The following is a 17,726-nucleotide window of genomic DNA, read 5'->3' as shown; positions in this document are numbered from 1 at the left end:
TAATCTTGCATTTATTAATCTGTGAAACCAGAGGGTTGAATACAGTGCTTGACACATAATAGATACTCAATAAATGCTTTGCTTTGAAATTCCATGATTCTATTGAGTGGTGAAGATGGTATGATTAGCCAAATTCCTACATTACAGAGGAGAAATTGATATAGCTAGTAGGGAAAGTTTTATAATTAGGAGATGGAAGAATTGAGACTCCATATCCCTAGATTGTAGTTTTATGGGCTTGAATTTCCAAGTTATATTTGAAAACTTTTTATTAGAATACACTGTCAGTAAGAGGTTAGTAAAAGTTGTTAAAAATTATGACGCCTTATTATGTAGGAGCACAAAACCAATAAGTTGGAGTTTAAGAAACATGCCATTATTTACATGATATCCAAGGAAGTCATCTATCTTTTCAGGTGAGAAAAAAAAATGTGCTTATGATCAGAAATTTACCAGCTTCCTTTACAGATACCAATAACATACTTCTGCAATGTCTGTTGGAAAAAATTAAACAACTTGACATTTTACTATTCATTTGAAGGAGAAATTTTGCAGAAGCTTGTACATTTTATCGATTTCCTAATTTATGTCTTCATTACCAATCACTTTGCAAATATAGTTTTTATTTGGCTAGAATAGTTACCAATGTTGTTCACACTTGAAATATTTAGTTAACAAATAAGTTTTAAAAAGCATACAATTTAATCATGGAAATTCATATACAAAGTAATAATAGTAATAATAAGAATAGTAAACTATTTGAGCTAATATCTAATAACTACTCTTAAGTATAGAAATTTAGAAACTATTAGGGGTTTGTGTATCACAGTGATAGTGTCAAAATGCTTCTGTCCTATGTCATAGTATGCCTAACAAAATATTACTAGAACTATATCATAAACTTTCTACCTTAAATTTTAAAAAATACTAAAAATACATAAAACAAAAACAAATAAATACCTTTGGAGGAGTCTCAGATCCTGGGTACTCTCTCTGATCTAGTTTCTTCCAACGATCCATTAATTTGGTTACCATAGGTGTATTAAAATCTACCAACTGGAATCCTGTAACATTGGCTCCACCATGTATAAACCTCTCAAGAGAAATATCCTTGAATCCCTACAAAAATCAATATGACAGTTTGTTAAGTTTAGTTCAATATTATACATTTGAGCTCTTCAGCGGTAACATAAATTAATAACAAATATATGCATCTAACTGGATTCCTAATAAAGTGATGGTTGGAAATAAGTGGGTGATCCAATTATGCCAATTTAGCTGTTAAATTTTGTCATTCAAATCTAATACACGAGAAAAGGACATAAGTGTTTCCATTCAGTTTAACTCGACTTAACAAGTATTTCTTAAATGCCTCTGAATGCCTTTTATGAAGCATGGGGGAGTATAAGCAATGAATATGATAGCAGTGAAAATTCTCCTATTGAGGACATAACTGCCCTCTGGTATAGATATGTAGAAACGTGTCTTATGTGAAGGTAATAACAAGGTAATATGGTCCTCTGAGTCTGTGATGGGTTGTACATATTTAGTGGGCTTCAGCTTAATTACAAAGTGGTCTGAAAGCAAATGGAGCTAGTGATTTGATCCAAGGATGGTAAAAGCTTGGATTACATCAGTCACTATAACCCTCATAGTCCTGGGAAATGGTAGTGGAAGAAAAGAGAGCAAGATAGGCCATTTATGGACTCCTGTGTGGTAGGAAAAAAGATAGTGTCTGCCAGGTGGAGTGAGGATGCTGGGAGGGAAGGGTGTAATCTCTTTTGGTCCGGAGGTAGTTGTCTGAGTTTCAATAATTCTGAAAAGTCTCTCTCTCTCTCTCTCTATCCATCCACTTGTCATCTATCATATCTATCATCTATCTAGTTTGGTTTATACCTTTTTTTCCCCTATTAAGTATTGAAAGTGACTTACAAAAATACATACTCAATACAAAGTGTAAAACAAATAAAAAATTACAAGAAGAGGGCAAAAGTCTTATTAGCGGAGTAGATTAATAAAACAAGTTATTAGCTCAGAGAAAAATAAACAATACACACATACATGAGTTTGTACATCTGTATTTGCTTGCTTTTTGTTTTTTCTTAGTATTTAGTAAACTTTCTTTTGAAAATCTGAATATGATTCAGGTGTTTTGTCTATTTTATTATTATTATTTATTTTTGGTGGAAGTAAAATATGCAACAGTGACCCTGCAGTTATCGTAGGAGCCAGTGTAGGAATCAGGGAGAAGAGGAAGAGCTGGCATTGCCTCCCTTCCTGAATGTGTCTTAGCCATGTTTTTGGAAACTTCTGTTTGTTTGTGTTTTTTTGAAATAACAAATATGGTTGTCTTACTAGCCAATATATGCATGGTGCTGTTTGGCTATCTATGAGGAAACAGACTAGGCTATTGGCAACTAAGCAAAATTGCTATGGAGTATGTATTAACAGCCAATAGTGATTCTGGGCTCATTATGTGTCAAGCACTTTCCTAAGCACCTTACACAGATGATCTATCTAGTTTAGTGCTCATAACAAGGTTATTAGGTAGATCCTATTATAAGTCTTATCTTCCAAATACGGAAACTGAGGCTCAGTGAGTTACAGCAAAACTACTCATGATCACCCAGCAAATATGTATTAGGACCAAGATGACTCTCAAGTCTGCCATTTTTACCCTGTGCTTCTGTGTATTCTTACACAAATATGTGTATTTTTAATTTTGGTATTTATCATCATGTCCCCAGGAGAGGCAGGATAATAATACTGTAGAAAACAGCCCAGGCTCTGAATCCTACCTCTGTAACTTTCTATCCTGAGGTTTCCCACATGAACAATGAGAATGACCGTGCTAAGGTAGTTAGCACATCTGGTTTGAATTCAGTAAATGATAGCTATTATTAATTAATTCACTCCAAAATATTTATTTCATGCCTATTTTGTGCCAGATAATTTGACGGCTCATCAGTAACATTTTCATTTCACTAGGATAGAAACTAGACACTCGAAAGCAAATCTATGTTTTTGAACTGGGGAAAACACTGTCCATCATACTCGTAAAATGTCAATTGTACATTTGTTTGCTTCTATGAGAATATAAGCCAGACCCACAAGCAGGCAAATAATTTCAGTTTTCTAAAAGCCACAATGATTCAACTATTGCATTGATTGCTAATCGATGACATTATTATTTTCTTTCAGCAGTGGCTGAAATACTAGAAGGCCTGCCAAGCTTTTTTTCATAGTGTCATCCCACAGCTGCAGCCTTCAGAAATATCTAATGTAAAGTCTAACTGATAAATAGCCGTCCACATTTCCCTGATTCCATCCTGCTGCTATGCTGAAGGGAAAGTAAACAACATTGCCACACCTGATTATAAACTCCTTTCGGTTCTGATTTAAATGAATTGTGGGTGACCCAGTTAATTTCAGCTATGTCTGTTTGAGCATGGGCAATATTTTTCATTTCATATATTTTAAAATAATTTTACATAGAAAATTGATAGGATCTAGACTGTGAAGCAGTTTTCTTGGAAATAGTTACTTCGGTGGCCATTTAGATTTCAGATTTTACCCAGAGAACTCTGTGGAACTGAAAGTTCTGGGCAACATTATAATAAAATTGTAGCTCTAAATAGGATGGTGGTGGTGGTTAAGCAACTCAGTAAACAATGCCCCTAATGGCGGAGGTCAGACAGCAGAGAGGCTTCCTACATGTTGAAATGGGCTCTGCAACAATGCTATCATCTCAGTAGTGGGTGACCGCCTAAGGCAAGATTGTCTTCCAACTTGGTTTTCCTTTTAATTTCCATTTACAGTTCCTACATCCTCTGAAGGAAAAGGAGAGAAAGGAAATTTATCACTGGTAGGCCTTCAGATAATCTGATGATTATTGATGTAAATCTATGTAAGCCCACCACACCATAGGTGATTAATAAATATTCATCCTTTAAGTTTTGGCTAATTCACATAACATTTCTGCTGTTTTGCATTTCAGGTTCACAGGTTATCTAAATCATATTGAGATAGCTCTGGGGCAGTTAATTTCAACGAATGTCAAGTCAAATGAGAGAGATTCCTTAATATCTTTCAAAATTTAGGTAGTTAAGAAATTGAGTAAAATATGCATTTTTGATGATCAATTAAATGGTGGAGTTAGACATGTTCAATGAAAAAAAAAAGAAAAAGCTTGAAAAAGATTGGAAGCATGGAGAAAAAAGTAAAACAATGTTTCCAAATTCATGATGTCACTGCACTTGGGTAAAAATGTGCTAGATTAAGTTATTGTCCCTGTTCTGACACTAACCAGAATCCTAAATGTGGACAAGTCACTTCACTCTCTGTATCTTAATTTCCTTACCTTATAAAAGAGGTGTGAATGGTGTGTGCATGTATGTGTCTGTGTGTCTGTTTGTGGTGTGGTGAGAGACAGGTAAGGAACAGATTCAGTTAATCTTTAGTGGTATATACCCTGAGTATTTTAAGATTTTATACTACTTTATGACCGAGCCAGGTGTTTTCCTAGATGTACTGAATACATATTTTTTTAAAATTAAAACTAAATGAGAGCAAGATTTTAACAATTTGCCTAGCAGGTGGAACAAATGTCAACAGTTCCTTGTTGCTGTTGGTGGCAATATATATAAACCACTTAGACGATTGGAAGAGGGGTGAAGACAGATCTGAATAGAAAAACAGAGAATGCTTATAAGGCCAGAACCCCCTTGAGGTTGGTACAGGAAATGCATAAATGAAGGGTCACTGTGAATAGTTATTTCATAATTTTGATTATTTTTCTTGAATTTATTTATTCTTTTTAAAAAATTTATTTTTTTCCAAATTTATTTATTCTTTTTAAAATTTTTCTTCACTTTGATTCTTGGTTCACCCAGTTTTTTTAGCGGGGTTATTATTTTTTTAAATAATATTTCATTTTCAATTACAGTTGACATACAGTATTATAGTAGTTTCAGGTGTACAACATAGGGAGTTAGACATTTATATAACTTACAAGGTGATTACCCCAATAAACCTAGTACCCATCTGATACCATACATAGTTATACAGTATTGACTATATTCCTTCTACATCCTCGTTACTGTTTTGTAACTACCAATTTGAACTTCTTAATACCTTCCTTTTTCACCCATTCTCCCAAACATACTCCCATCTGGCAACTGTCAAATTGTTCTGTGTATCTATGAGTTTGTTTCTATTTTGTTTGTTTGTTTATTTTGTTCTTTAGATTCCACATGCGAGTGAAATCATGTGGTATTTTTCTTTCTCTGCTCAGTGCAATACCCTCTAGGTCCATCCATGTTGTTGCAATTGGCAAGATTTCATTCTTTTTTAAGGCTGAGTATTATTACATTGTGAACATATACCACCTCTTCATTATCCATTCTATTCATTGATGGACACCTAGGTTGCCTCCATATCTTGGCTATTGTAAATAATGCTGCGATGAACATATGGATGCACATGTTCCTTTGAAGTAGTTTTTGCGTTTCTTTGGATAAATAGCCAGGAGTAGGAATACCGGTCCTTCATTGTCTCTTGTAATAGACTTTGTTTTAAAGTCTATACTGTCTGGTATAAGTATTGCTGCTACCCCAGCTTTTTTTTTTTTTCCCCGTTTTCATGAATTATTTTTTTCCATCACTTTACTTTTACTCTGTGTATGTCTTTTGATCTGAAGTGACTCTCTTATAGGCAACATACATAAGGGTTTGTTTTCTTATTCATTCAACCACCCTATGTCTTTTGATTGGAGCATTTAATCCATTTACATTTAAAGTAATCATTGATAGGTTTGTAGTTATTGCCATTTTATTATTCATATTTTTGGTCTTCTTCTTTTTCTCCTCTTCCTCCTTTTTCTTAGAGTAGTCCTTTAACATTTCTTGTAGTACTCATTTGGTGGTGACAAACCTTCATAAATTTTGTTGTTTGGGAAGATCTTTATTTAAAGATTTCCTTCGATTTTAAATAATAGCTTTGCTGGGTAGAGTAATCTTGGTTGTAGGTCCTTGCTTTTCATCACTTTAAATATTTTGTGCCAATCCCTTTGGCCTGCAAAGTTTCTGTTGAGAAATCAACTGACAGTATTATGGGACCTACCTTGTAACTGCTTTTCTTTTGCTGCTTTTACGATTCCCTCTTTGTCTTTAACCTTTGGCATTTTAATTATAATGTGACTTGGTGTACCTGTTTGGTTTATCTTGTTTGCAACCATCTGTGCTTCCTGAAATTGTATGTCTATTTTCTTTGCCAGGTTATGGAAGATTTCCATCATTATTTCTGCAAATTTTCAATTCCTTGCTTTTTCTTCTCCTTCTGGTACCCCTATGATATAAATGTTGGTGTGCTTGATGTTGTCCCACAGGCTCCTAAACTGTCACTTTTTCTGGATTCTTTTTTTCTTTTTGTTGTTCTGATTGGGTCTTTTCTGCTACTTTATCTTCTAAATTGCTGATTTGATCCTCTGCTTCATCTAATCTACTATTGATCCCCTCTAATGTATTCCTTATTTCACTTTTTATAGTCTTCATTTCTCACTGGTTCTTTTTTTATGTTTCCTACGTCTGATTTTATGTTTCCTATATCTTTGTTGACATTCTCTGTAAGATTATTGAACATCTTTATAATTAGTGTTTTGAACTCTGCATCTGGTAGATGGCTTGTCTCCATTCTGTTTAGTTCTTTTTCTGAAGCTTTGTTCTGTACTTTCATTTAGGACATGTTTTTTTGTTTCCCCATTTTGGCTGCCTCCTTGTGTTTGTTTCTATGTATTAGGTAGAGTTGCTGTGGTTTCCAGTCTTAGTAGAGTGGCCTTATGTAGTAGGTGTCCTGTGGGGCTGAGTGGCATAGTCTACTTTGTCACCTGAGCAGTGTGCTCCAGGTGTATCCCTTGTGTGGGTTGTGTGTCCCTTCTCTTGTAATTGAGCCTTGGTTGCTATTTGCACATCAATGGGAGGATTGGTTGTGAGGACTGCCTATGACTACAGTGGAGGAACTCTTTTGCAGGGGCTGACCTTATAGAGCAGGATTGGCTTTAGCAGGGCTGTGGTGCCTGTCTAGTCTGCCATTTGGGTGTGTTGTTTGTGGAAGTGGTTGGGTGGTGCTCTGGTGTGGTCTGAAGCTGGCCACCAGGTGTGTTGGTTCTTGGGCCTCTTGGGAAGGGCTCTGATGCAGTCCAAGTTCAGTTGCTGCATGTGCCCTGCCCAGGGCCACTTGGTATGAGCCACAAAGTGATCTGCAGAGGGTTATCACTTGTGCTGGACTTGGTGGTACCTGTGAAAGTCTCAGCTGCGAACCAAGGCTGGTTGCCACTAGTGCTGGGCTTTGGGCTCCTTAACAAAAGGTACCGGGCACACCAGGGTCATATGTTGCTTGTTTGGGTTTTGTGACCCTTTGAGAGATTTTAGAAAAGTCTGCAGCAAGTGCTAAGACAGGCCGGTTGTATGGAAATGCCACTGGAATTGGCTTGTGTGGGTCCGAATGTTGGGTGGGGTGGGATGTCAGGGAGTTGCCAGGATAGGATGGACAAATTATTAGCTAGGTTGATGAAGACTCAGATATGGTGACCACCTGGGTGTGCAGGCTGGGTAGGTGGAGGGCTTGACAAAGGAACAATGGCTCCTGCCACTATTTCTGTCTGGAGAAAGTTGCCCCTGCAGCCCTTGTCCTGAAGCCAGACAATTCTGTTCCTTCCCGTATGTTCCTTGTGCCTTTTGAGTTGCTGCCTCAGCGCTGGAGCTCAGAGTGAGTGAGTCCGTCAGTGAGTAAGTCTGTGTACGAAACTTTAAGAACACCTGGGATTACAGCTGCCCTCCATGTGACTCAGCTACAATCTCCACTAGTTTTCTCAGCCAGACGTTATGGGAACTTCTCTTCCCATCACTGGAACCTTGGGCTGGAGAGCTTGGTGTGAGGCTGGGACCCTGTGCTCCTCAAGGAAACCTCAACAATTGAGATATCCCTCCCAATTTTTAATGCTCAAACACGGTGTGGGACCAACCCATTCCATGTCTCAACCCTTCCCACCAGTCTCGATGTGGCTTCTTCTGTATGTTCTTTGTTATAGGACTTCTGTTCAGCTAGACTTTAGGTGATTCTCAATAATTGTTTTGTAATTTAGTTGTAATTTTTAGTGTTCATGAGAAGAGACAAGCATAGTGTTTACCTACCGCCCCCCTGCCCCAGCTTGACCAGAACCTTTGAATTTATTTATTATTTGCCATCAGATAGGGCAGAATTTCAATCTTGCTTTTGTCACCTACGGTCTGTGTGATCTTGGATAAATTGCACTGAACTGCATTTTCCAATGAACAAAATAAGCATCTATTTTGAAGATTAATTAGAACAATTATAGTAACAAGATAAATACAGGAACATAAGATGTGTGATAGAGGATAAGTAGCTATTCAACAGATAATGAGTAAGGATAATAGCCCTTTTTGTAAGGTCAAAATAGACATTGTTCCTCCTTTAATGAGTTTGCAGTGTGCTAATGTCTTATTTGCAGGCCACAGGATGTTGGACAATACCTGGTACAAACAAGATGTAAAATGGTGATTTCATGAATTAAAAAAAAAAGGAATTTATTCTGTACTATTGGTGTACAAGGTGATTTGTGAACCCAGAGGAAGACCTATTAAATTGGGCATCTAAGGACAGCTTTCTATTAGACGGACTATTATTTATTTAGTTTTGGGTGGAGTAAGTTCCTCCTCATGGAGACAATAGGAAAATTGAAACTGAGAAGATGGAAGCAGCATAGGTATCTGGGAATTAGTTTGCTTTCCAGAAAGAACAAGTGAGGGGTGGAGTTGAAAGAGTTTCTGGGGTTAAGAAGGGTTAAATCTGAAAGGAATTTGTGTATAAAGGTAAATAGTGCAAATACTTAATCCTACAGGATTTTAGTAGGTGCCTAGATTTAAATGCTTAGTCTGGTAGAAGATGGTAACTACTGGAGAAATGGCAGTATGTCATTTTAAAAGAATTGTAAGAAGTTCTGTACAGGAGTGAGGTGTTAATTATTAGCAGGTAGGGTTGGAAAGGCCACAAGTCTTTCCTTTTCACGAGGGCCTGAATTCTTTGACTGTATTTGCAGGCTGGAGCCTGCAATTTAAGCAGTGAAATGATATAATCGTGGCAGTCTTTAAAAAATAACAGGGAGCAAAGTAAATAAAGAAGCGAAAAGGAGGAAGTCTAGGGGCAAAGTAGGGAAGCAATTTTCTTTAAATTGCTAAAAAACAGACTACAGTGAACCAACAGATAGATAAAGTTTTCCTGCCTTTACATTTCTTGATCATTTCTAGAACACAGCTTAACCTATTGACATACCATGTGCTTTCATCAGTACCTCTAGATGATGGGTATGTCTAAATAATACATACATATACCCACATACAAATCACAAACGGGACACACCGTGTTTCCTTCAAAATAAGACCATCAGCTCTAATGCATCTTTTGGAGCAAAAATTAATATAAGACCCAGTGTTTATTATATTATATTATATTATATTATATTATATTATATTATATTATATTATATTATACCTGGTATTATGTGATATGATATGATACCCAGTCTTATATTATATTATATTATATTATATTATATTATATTATATTATATTATATTATATAAGACCCAGTCTTATATATAATATATAATATATAATACAAGACTGGGTCTTATATTAAAATAAGACTGGGTCTTATATTAATTTTTGCTCCAAAAGATGCATTAGAGCTGATGGTCCAGGTAGGTCTTATTTTCGGGGAAATGTGGTAGGAAAGAAATATTGCAGCAATAGTACTTATAAATTTCTTATAAATTTTACACATCCTTAATGTGCAATTATTAATGGTAGTGGCAATGATAATCACAGAAAATTTTCAAGAATCAGGGGCAGGGACATGTCTGTCCTCTTAGACATGAGGCACACAGCTCATGCTATTTAGGTGGTATGATCCTTTTAATGTATTGTTGAATTTTTGTTGAGGATTTTTGCATCAATATTCATTAGGGATATCAGCCTGTAATTTATTTTTTTTGTGTTGTCCTTGTCTGGCTTTACTATCAGGGTAATACAGGCCTTGTAAAATGAGTTTGGAGGCATTCCACCCTCTTCTATTTATTGGAGTAATTTTAAAAGTATGGTTTTAATTATTTTTTAAATATTTTGTAGTATTTACCCATGAAGCCATCTTGTCCTGGACATTTTGTTGGGAGTTTTTTTGTTGTTGTTGTTTGTTTGTTTTTATTGGGGAATATTGGGAACAGTGTGTTTTTCTAGGACTCATCAGCTCCATGTCAAGTCGTTGTTTTCAATCTACTTGTGGAGGGCGCAGCTCACTGTCCTATGTGGGAATCAAACTGGTGACCTTGGTGTTATGAGCACTGCACTCTAAGCACTGCTCTCTAACCACTGAGAAAACTGGCCACGCTGTTGGGAGTATTTTTATTACTAATTCAAACTCCTTATTTGTTGGTCTGTTCAGATTTTCATTTTTATCAAAATTCATGCTTGGTTGATTGTATGTTTCTGGGAATTTATCCATTTCTTCTAGGTTATCGAGTTTGTCAGTGTATAATTGGGCACAGTACTTTCTGATGATCCTTAGTATTTGTATACCTTGTAGCAGTTGTAATGCATCCTCATACTTTTCTGATTTTATTTGTCTTCTCTCTTTTTTCTTAGTTTAGCTAAAGGTTTGTTAATCTTGTTTATCTTTTCAAAAAAACAGCTCTTATTTTCATTTATCATTTCCATTATCTTTTTAGTCTGTATTTCATTTATTTTCAATCTGATTTTTATTTCCTTCCTTCTACTAACTTTGGGCTTATTTCATTTAATTGTTTTTAGTTCCTGAGGTGTAAAGTTAGGTTGTTTCTTTGCCATCTCTCTTTTTTGTTAATGTAAGTATTTATTGCTATAAAATTCCATGTTGGAACTGCTTTTGCTGCATTCCATATGTTCTGATATGTTATGTTTTCAATTTAATTTTCCTCAAAGTATTTTTTGATTTATCCTGATTTCTTTGACTCACTAGTTGTTAGGAGCATTTGCTTGATCTCCACATATTTGTAGATGTTACTGTTTTTTTCTTGTAGTTGATTTCTAGTTTCAAACCTCTGTGTTCAGAAATGACACTTGATATGACTTCAGACTTCTAAAATTGATTAAGGGTTGTCTTGTGATTTAACATGTAATCTATCCTGGAGAATGTTCCATGTGCATTTCAGAAGAATATATTCTGCTGCTGTTGGATGGAATATTCTGCAGATGCCTGTAGGACTATATGATCTAACAAGTAGTTTAAGTCCAGTGCTTTCTTATTGATATATTCTGTCTCAGTTATATATCTATTGTTGAAAATAGAATACTGAAGTTTCCTATTATTGTATTGCTAGCTTTTTCTGTTTTCAGGTCTGATAATATTTGCTTTATATATTTAGGTGCTCCAATGTTGGGCACATAATGTATTTACAAATGTTATATTCTATTGATGAATTGACTCTTTCTCATTATAAATGACCTTCTTTATCTCTTGTTAGTTTTGGCTTAAAGCCAATTTTGTCTGATATAAGTATCGAAACTCCTTCTTTCCTCAGTTTCCCTTTGTATTGACTGTCTTTTCTCCATTCCTTCACTTTCAGTCTATGTGTGTCCTTAAATCTGAAATAATCTCTTGTAGTCAGCATATAGTTGGGTCTTCTTTTTTTCATCCATTCAGCCACTCTATGTCTTTTAATAGGAGAATGTAGTTTACATTTAAATGGTTATTGATAGGAAAGGACTTACTATTGACATTTTGTTAATTGTTTCCCAGCTAATTTGTGAGCGCTTTGTTCCTTTCTTGTTCTCTTCTTTTGTGATTTGATGATTTTCTGTAGTGGTATGTTTTGATTCTTTCTCTTCATCTTTTGTGTTTCTACTATACATTTTTGCTTTGTGGCTATCATGAGGCTTACATAAAATATCTTCTAGTGATAACTGTCTATTTTAAGCTAAAAACAACTAAACTTTGAATATATACAAGAGCTCTACAATTTTACACATTCCCTCCCACGTTTTTTGTTTTTGATGTCATAATTTACATCTTTTTATATTGTGTACCCATTTAGAAATTATATAGTTATGATTATTTTTAATGCTTTTGTCTTTTAACCTTTATGTTAAAGTTAGAAGTGATTTTCCCACCACCATTACAATTTTGGGGTATTCTGAATTTGTATGTATATTTATCTTTTCCAGTGAGTTTAAAAAATTTATTTTCCATTACAGTTGACATTTAATATTATTTTAGTTTCAGTTTACTAATGCATTTTATACTTTCATGTTTTCTTTTCTTTCTTTTTTGATTTATGTCCTTTTATTTCAGCTTGAAATATTGACCTTTTTTTTTTTTTGTGAGACCACTTATGGTGATCAGCTCTTTCAGATTTTGTTTGCCTGGAAAATTCTTTATTTCTCCTTCAATTATGAAGGACAACTTTGCCAGATAGAGTACTCTTGGCTGGCAGTTTTTTTCTACTAGCACTTTGAATATATGGCCCCATTTCCTTCTTGCTTATAAAACTTCTGCTGAAAAATAGAGATAGTCTTATAGTGGTTCCCTTGTGCAGAACAAGTTGCTTTTCTCTTGCTTATTTTAAAATTCTCTCTTTGTTTTAATTGACAATTTAATTATAATGTGTCTCAGTCTGTGTGTCTCTTTAGTTTCAGCTCATTTGGTATTTTTTGGTCTTCATGGATCTGGATGTGTGTTTCTTTTCTCAGGTTTGGAAAGTTTTCAGCCATTATTTCTTGAATCAAGCTTTCCTGCCCTTTTCTTTCTCTCTTCTCCTTCTGGGACTACTATAACACACATATTGATCCATTGATGGTGTATCAAAAGTCCCTTAAGCTATCTTTACTTTTTTCCATTATTTTCTTTTTGCTTCTCTGATTGAATTTCACTCCTCTGTCTTCAAATTAGTGAATCTTTTCTTCCACTTAATCTAATCAGCTGTTGAAGCCTATATTGAATTTTGCAGTTCAGTTATATTCTTCAGCTTCATAATTTCTCTTTAGTACATTTTTATATTTTCTATCTCTTTGTTGAAATTCTCATTTTGTTTGTGTGTTGTTCTTCTGACATCAGGAAGTATTTTTATGACTGTTATTTTGAACTCTCTTTTGGGTAATCCAGTCCGGATTAATCTCCTAGTTTTCTTTAAAACCCGTGTGATTGCCCAAGCTGCCTGCTTTGTTTTTAGTTACTCCCAGTATTTGAGGCTGTGCCAAGGCCTGTCAGTGAACTAAAGGAGAGGATCACAGTAAGCACTTAGATGCAGGTGATTATAAGCCTGACCCTTTACAAGCTGCAAAGTAAAGTATGTAGTCAAATCCATTTAAGGAAAGATTGGAAAAAGGGCATTTTGTCTGTTTCCTCTATACTGAGCCCTTGGGGTATAGCCTTGTCAAGTACTCTCATGCACATCTGTTAAGAAATGCTTCATTGTTTGCTACAGTCCTGTGGGACTTGTGAATGCAAGCTCATTTGGCTATCAGATCAGGTTGTCTTTTGGGCAGCATCAGCAAAAAGTGAGATGCCAAGTATGTATACAAGAGACATGTTGGCAATGTTGGCAAGGTGGCTTTACAGTTGGAGCAAGCTAGAGGGAGAATGTGGAAGAAATGCCCACCAGCTCAGTTCCCCTGGGCTCCGTGGAGGATCACAGACAACCCCTAGATGTGCGCAGCTAGAACCTTGAAAATGGACTGTCAGGCAGCCGGTTGCAAAGTATACAGTCAACCCTCTTCCAGGAAAAGATTGGGAAATGGGTATTTTTGCCTCTTCTGTTTGTGAGGATAGTCATAACAAGTGCTCATGTGGCCATTAAGAATGGCCCCCTTATTTTCTATAATCCTGTGGGTCTTATGGACACATGTCCCATTGGCTTTCATAGCTAAATGTTGGGGAGGAGGGGTCGTGTCTGGTGAGTGGCAGCCTTGAAAGCTGGAGTGTTAAAGGTGTGGTTCAAATTCTTACTCCTCATGCAGATGCTGGGAGCTGGGGAGTCCCTCCAGATTGTTTGGCATCATGCCAGGAATAGTGTTTGTGGACAGAATGTGTCTCAGCCTTTCCTACCCATTCTGACATAGGTATTTTCTTAATTGCTTGATGTGTAGGAGTAATTTCTCTCAGTTTCTCTGCATTTCTCTCAGGAGCATTGCTCCATGTATGGGAGGAAAGATGTCCAGAAAATTCCTATGTCTCCATCTTGGTCTCTCCAACTAAATCAGTCTTGATGAGTTGGGTAAATAGCAATTCTCCATTAATTGTAAATTGAAATTGTAAGTTATAAATGGAATTATTTTCTTAACTTTCAGAATGTTTGTTGCTAGTGTATAGAAATACATGATTTTTTGTATATTGACCTTACATCCTACAACTCTGCTGAATCCGTTTATTAGTTTTCATAGCTTTTTATTAGATTCCTTAGAATTTTCTATACATAAAAATCTTCTTTCTCAATCTAGATCCCTTTTATTTATTTTCTTGCCCAGTATCCTTAGCTAGAAACTTCATACCATATTTGATCAAAATGATGAGAGGGACATCCTTGCATTGTTCCTGACCTTAGGGGAAAATCATTCAGTTTTTCAACAGTAACTATAATAATAATAATAATAATAATAATAATAATAATAAAAACTATAATAATAATAATAACAACAATAATAATAAACTGGATTTATTTCACACTAGGGAAACCTATGCATATAGTTCTCAAGAAATAGCTGTTGATTAGCCCAATGAAACAAAAGTGACTATCATTTTGAAAATCACAGTTATCTAGGGGTAAATGAATAAGTCAATAGAATCCATATTAATACATTATAATGTAGATACATATGCATGAGTTACTGGCCAAGTCAAGTGTTACATTAATATCAACTACATGTGGTAAAAGATTGGTTATTTTTAGTGAGTGTGATGATTGTATTCCCTCATACAAGCAAAATTTTTTTCTACTTCCTATGTTGTTACTTAGTCATAAAGATAACTTAAGTATGCTGCCATATACTAGGGCTGTTTAAGACAGGCTGTGATACCCATTAGAATTTTATAACCATTAATTCTTTTCAAATGAATCATCAATGTCAGCAGTTCATTTCTGGCATGACAGTCTATAACATGTTGACTTTTTTTTTTTTTCTCAATTCTATCATTTGGAAAGAATAGATGTCAAATCCTTCTGTTTGCTAGAATCTCCTTATATAATGTCATTGTGAATGCAGACATTCCAAAAAACATAAGGTTATTTTTCTCTTATAGTGATACCAGAATATATTAACTTTAAGCTATATATATAAAACAAAATATATTAAAACATCCAGACTATGGGCCTTCTAAAAGTAATGGAAAAGACAAATAAAAATTTCTTAGTATTTTCATGCTACTCCATTAAGTAGCATAATTGTACTTTATTCAAGAAACACAATGCAATAAGAATTCACAGTCTACTGCTGCATTTTAATATCTCTACACCATAACGAAACCAGTTCAATAAAGACTGAAAATTCCTTTCTCAAAGTGTGTTGGGCCACTTGCTACATGACAGGACTGCATCTCAATCTCTTTTGTGGCCTTTGGTTCCTTTCCTTCTTCAAGCACAAGATCCTCACCAAAGAAATATGTGGTGGGGAAAGATAAAAAAGATAAAACATTCTGAACTTCTTTAAGATAAACCACTTTTGAGTTCAAGCCCTTGGGCAGATGGTACTCCAATAAAGCATGGAGAATGGCGCTCTGCATGGCTAGTGTACCCCCTACACTGCAAAGTTAATAAGAAATACCTAGTGACCCTTGCCAAAAAATCCAAAAGGACTTTCCTTAGGCTTTTAAGAATTTTGTACAAATATATGTATCTTGTTCAATAACGAACTGTATTTAATATGTGAAAAGTTGACATAATTAAGCAAAGTTTGAATTACTCACAATCAAAAGACTTCCTTAAATAGCCATTTCAATCTTGTTTTTCTTAAAATTAGAGAACATGAGTCATCAGTTTCCATCACTCTGGTAATACTGCTAAGCACTGGCAATCTTTATTCACAGAGTGGCACATTTATCATTTACACAGAGAAAAGGCCATTACTTAATTTGCCAAATGATATCATAGTAAAGCAAACATTGTAATTAGTTTTAAAGGTCACTTCAGCAGATAGCAAACTAACCTGCATCAAACTATACTGAATTCTACATGAGCAATTAATGATCATTGTAATAAAAATATTATCCTATAACATTATCCTATGTTATAAAATGCTTAGTAATTAAGGCACAGTTGAAATAATCTTGAATGCCTGAGAAATTCTTATGAAAAATAGAAAATAAAGAGTTCTTACCAAATTTGCAATGATATAATGGTAGCCTTTAACATGCTTTCCAACACTTACAATCTGTGAAGATATAAGGAAATAAGAGAAAACCAATTTAACTTTACTGAATGATTATATTTTTTAAAACTAGAATTTTAACTATTGAGCATAATTCCTTGTGGAGACATGATGAGAAATAGATATAATTATCCTTGTAAAAGTGATTTATCCTAATTAGAAGAAATTTATAAGCCATGTTAAAAATTAAGTGGTTAAAGTAAAAAAAAAAATCCCTCTAATTTCAATCACTGTATATATAAATGACCAATTATTTCACTAGACCTGTGTCAGAAAATTACTATGCTACAATCCCTTCAAAGAGAACGACAAAGTTATAAAACAAACCAATAGTATAAAACAAACTAATATAACTGCATATATGTACACATACATATAAACATAAGAAACTTAAAGTGATTTTGGTCCAAAGAATTTAGATGTACATAATTTACTGATGATTTATTGAAATGCACAATAAACTGTTAGGTGTCTTTGACTGGTAAGAATGATTTTCTGTGAGTAGATTGGATTTTTGTTGTGAGCAGCAAGCAAGATTTTTCTGTTTTTAGACACCTCTGATACCACAGAATACTTAATTTTCACCTACATATGGATACAACAATATTTTCTTCTAATAAAAATAACGACAAAATATCACCAGGAGACTTTCTCTCTGCTAGATTCCTTTTTTTCCCCTCTAAGAATGTTTTTAGGAATTTTTAGGAAGTTAGAAACTCAGAAATTTGAAGAAAAAGAAATAATGGGATTTAAAAATTGTATAAATTTATTTTTGCATTAGTAATTAAAACTCTTATTTTCTGTAAAATGGAAAATTTCCTTCAACAGGAAAAAAAATCTAATGGTAGTTACTAATGAGCAGCTTTGTAACTAGTGTACTCAAAGGTAAAAATACAATATAAGATTTTCATGTACTTTTGTCATCAAAGAAAAAAATTAAATTGCTTTTAGCATTTTAATATCCTCTAAAAATATTTCTTTGTAAATTAGTGACTCGTGTATGAAATACAGGGAAACCCTATTTAAATCCAGAACATATGAATTGTGCTGGAAGAGTTTTGCAAACATGGCTATCAGTGAAATGGAACCACTGCTTAACTCATGTTTTCTGTTTGATTACACTTAAGACTTCTCTTTGTCTTTAAGTTTGTGTAGTTTTACTACCATAAATTTGGATTTTTACTCTTTACTTTTTGTTTATGGATGGTTCAGAATTTGTTGTGGTTCCTGACTATGAGGATTGCCTTCAACAATTCTGGA

The 17,726-nt window shown here is 34.6% G+C and overlaps 1 protein-coding gene across 6 annotated transcripts in view; it reads right to left on the bottom strand.

The window, feature by feature from the left end:
* Positions 1-17,726, bottom strand: part of GRIA4 (glutamate ionotropic receptor AMPA type subunit 4) — a 368,916-nt gene that overhangs the window by 79,718 nt on the left and 271,472 nt on the right. For all 6 annotated transcript variants that reach the window (XR_004424402.1, XM_033120550.1, XM_033120549.1 and 3 more), the window contains exons 6-7: positions 16,416-16,469; positions 961-1,119 (exon numbers count right to left, since the gene is read on the bottom strand). Coding sequence is in view for 5 of the 6 variants with exons in the window: in XM_033120550.1 (XP_032976441.1) it covers positions 961-1,119; positions 16,416-16,469 (213 nt within the window). In the remaining variant the exon portion in view is untranslated. The remainder of the gene's footprint in view (positions 1-960; positions 1,120-16,415; positions 16,470-17,726) is intronic.

Source organism: Rhinolophus ferrumequinum, chromosome 11, assembly GCF_004115265.2.
Source record: "Rhinolophus ferrumequinum isolate MPI-CBG mRhiFer1 chromosome 11, mRhiFer1_v1.p, whole genome shotgun sequence".
In the NCBI taxonomy this organism is placed as follows: Eukaryota; Metazoa; Chordata; class Mammalia; order Chiroptera; family Rhinolophidae; genus Rhinolophus; species Rhinolophus ferrumequinum.
This window is presented reverse-complemented; position numbering and strand designations above follow the sequence as displayed.